Genomic DNA, 3,340 nt, shown 5'->3' on the forward strand with positions numbered 1-3,340 from the left:
TTTAGGTATGATGAGGTTACTTAGCCATTAGTGTTCACAATGGCTGGCATAAAGGAAACATGACAAGTATTACATTAGAAAGCAACAGCGATAGCTTTCCGACCGCATAAATTCTACTAGGCAGAGTCAGAAGCAGACACAGTGGCCTGTGCCAGATACGAGGGTTGGAAGTAGCTGAAATGTGAGTCGTGGGACAGAGAGAAAGAGAGAGAGAGAGAGAACACACAGACAGCACCATAAAGCATTCCCCATCTCTTTCTGCACGGAATGAACCACACTGCTGCCTTCTTAAGGGCACCCCAGTATAATATGTTGTTTGGGAAGTGGGTGGTAGTTATCATCATTGCAATGACCTCCCCTTATATCCACTCCTGCAAGATTGTGAAATCTACAGCCACTGAGGAGATTTATGTGAGATGTTCCTATCAACTTTGTGTAATATTCATATTGCACACTTCTGCAGACAAAACAGATTTTCGACATTAGCTTAGGAAAGAAAAGAATCATCACAGATCATTAAGGTCCAAAGAACTTGTCTTTAACACTGTAAGGGATCCGTGATCCCACAAACACAGATTCTAGTATCTGACGCCCAGGTCGATAGCGGACAGGAGTCGATTGTCGAGCGCTGCAGTAGGCAGTGAGACTAGTGCTGAGTGCGCAGTAGTATGGTAGAGTGTCGAGTGAGAAGTAGAGTGGGAAAGACGGCCAAGAATGGTGGTCTAGTGAGTTGTAAACGGTAAAATTCACTGGAGTATGACGAGTGAGCACGTCCCCCTGATCGTCGTGGGGTTGACTCTCACTAATGCCGATTCGCGAGTGATATGAAACAGAAAGTGACAAGTGCCAAATTACGTGTTTCGTGTCAACCGCGTCAGCCAGCAACAACCATGGATTGCAGTGAGGATTGTTGTGAATGTTAACCATCAGCATTGCCTGTGACAAAGTGCTGAAAATCAGCAATCAATAAAAAGAGATAACCACAATTAGACGTGTAAGGCAAAGGTAGCAACAGCCTCAGAATTTGTGTGTTAGTAGGAAACATATATCAGTTGTACATCGCAACCTTTGTGATACTTAATAATAGACAAACTTTCAATCATTAGCTATTCCGTCTCAGAACAGCCGCATTCGGTTGAAATACTCCCGAAACCACAGCAGAACAACGCAGAACAACCAATAGCCTTTCATCCAGTAAGCACACGGTCATATATCATAATAATTAACTGTTTTGTGGCTTTGGTAAATTACCCAAAATCCAGTAAAGGAATTAATCGGGGGTGTTTCAACACGAATGCTTAAAAATTCTTTTGTAGTTAACCTATTTTCAGATTATGAAGAGTTCTTTGTTACAGCTTGTATTTTTGTTCCAGGTGGCACTGAACTTGATGGCTGTAGTGATGTTGTGAAGGCACAAAGTCGGAAGTTGTTAAACCTTCAGAAACAAGATTTTCAAAAGTACTTCTTCTCAGATACCAATATTTCGCCCCTGTTTGTGTCGGATACACAGATGTCTCAGTTGTTGTCACATAATTTGAGTGTAGTGACTGAATCTAGAAAACAGTTTCTTTTGCTTCCCTGTACCCCAAGCATTATGTGCAATACAGGACTCCTAACAAGACAAACACACAGAGCACAGCCCTCTGTCTTCTCTTGCCGTTTCTGCAGTTTGGGAGCACAGTCCGGAAGTCTGACTCATGTTGACCGGACCGGCAGGGCGAAAATGGTCGACGTGGGTTCGAAGCTGGTGACAGAACGGACTGCTGCAGCACGAGCAAAGGTTTTTGTGGGACCCGAACTGATGAAACTCGTACGAGAAAATGGCCTGAAGAAAGGTGACGTACTTAGCGTTGCTCGCCTGGCGGGAATTGTGGGGTCCAAGCAGACGTCCAGCCTTATCCCTCTGTGTCATAACATATCTTTATCCTCTGTGGCTGTGGACATTGAACTGGACTCTGCTCTCAACTGTGTGATTGTAACTGGCACGGCAAAGTGTAGAGGGCAGACGGGTGTGGAGATGGAAGCTCTCACTGCTGTATCGGTGTCTGCCTTAACAGTGTACGATATGTGCAAAGCTGTGAGTCATGACATTGTGATATCTGAAATAATGCTTCTGGCCAAAAGTGGGGGAACTAGAGGAGACTTCCACCGGACATGAGCATCTGTGTGGGGCAGTGAAATAAGTTAAGTATACCTGGTGTGATGTGGGCAAATTTCAAAGTCTGTTCATAGTTATCATAAATTATATACACATCGAATTGGCCTGAATATGAGTTTCACCTTTAATTTCGAAAAAGAGAGAAACTTAATTAAAAATAATTTGTCAAGTTGCCCATTTACAAAAGCTTTTCAAAATGTGATTTACCCTTAACCAGTTTTTTTGTAGTACACTGTAGATAAATTACACACAAAAACAAAGCTTTCAGTTGCAGTTTTCATGTAAGACACTCTTAACTTCACTAACATTCATTGTTTTGTCACTGTCAGTATTTTTGTCACTCTCCTCCCAAGGTACAGTCGCGTCGCTACAATCCCGGGCATTGCATGTGCAGCATTTCTTGAACCGTACCTTTAAAAAGCACATCTGTTAGATGAATAACTGTGAGTTTGAAATTTGCAACGTAACTGTACCGAATTCCAAATCTCTCTCTCTCTCTGTGCCCTCCCCCAGCTGTGTGGTAGTGTCCTCTGTGTTGCTCTATTGTCTCAATTTTTGATGGTCCCATGCTGTGAAAGTTGAGGTGAAGTGTTCATTCTTAAATAAATAGTGTGTATCAGCTCTTTTCTCCTAGGATCAGGTTGTCATTGCTGTGTTCATTGATGTAAAATGACACTTTTTTAACAGTTCCTAAAAGGTGCACCACCTCATTGACACTTTTGCTCAGGTGTAGAGCATATTGGCCAGACTAATTTACATGTTTCAGCTTTACACTGTATGGTATCATCTTTTTTAAAGGCCTATTATCTTTCTTGTGTGTGACTTGTCCAGAGATTGAAAATGTTTTATTTTGTAAGTTACCAATCCAGAACAGGTTTCTGTCAATTTAATTCTTCAGGTTTTTCCAGAAGTTTGCTGAAATTCCCGAGTTGTCCTTTGCACAGTCGGACATCATTGTCTTCCTCGCATATTTCGGTGACATTAGTTGTTGCTTTCACAAAGTGCTACTTGAGACTGACCGTCAGATGGAGCAGGTCTGTAATTTGTTCCCTCTGCCTTCGTGCTTCATCTGCAATCTGCTCTGACAGACATCATCCTCGGGTATCCGTGTTGCGTGATATTCCGAGTGTCATCTACACTCACGGGCACGATTCTTGTGTGTTATGTTTTCAGTCCAAGCTG

General features: G+C 42.5%; 1 protein-coding gene across 1 annotated transcript; it reads left to right on the plus strand.

Moving 5' to 3' along the window:
• Nucleotides 1–1,723: 1,723 nt before the first annotated feature.
• On the plus strand, nucleotides 1,724–2,158 carry LOC124612490 (cyclic pyranopterin monophosphate synthase-like). Its single transcript, XM_047140725.1, has one exon. It carries the CDS (start codon nucleotides 1,724–1,726, stop codon nucleotides 2,156–2,158), a length of 435 nt encoding a protein of 144 aa, XP_046996681.1.
• The last annotated feature ends 1,182 nt before the right edge of the window (nucleotides 2,159–3,340 follow it).

The sequence above is a fragment of the Schistocerca americana genome, chromosome 4 (genome assembly GCF_021461395.2).
Source record: "Schistocerca americana isolate TAMUIC-IGC-003095 chromosome 4, iqSchAmer2.1, whole genome shotgun sequence".
NCBI classification, from domain to species: domain Eukaryota; kingdom Metazoa; phylum Arthropoda; class Insecta; order Orthoptera; family Acrididae; genus Schistocerca; species Schistocerca americana.

Bases quoted from the DNA above. Each gene is read 5' to 3' on its own strand.
- LOC124612490 (XM_047140725.1), top strand. From the start codon at position 1,724: ATGGTCGACGTGGGTTCGAAGCTGGTGACAGAACGGACTGCTGCAGCA.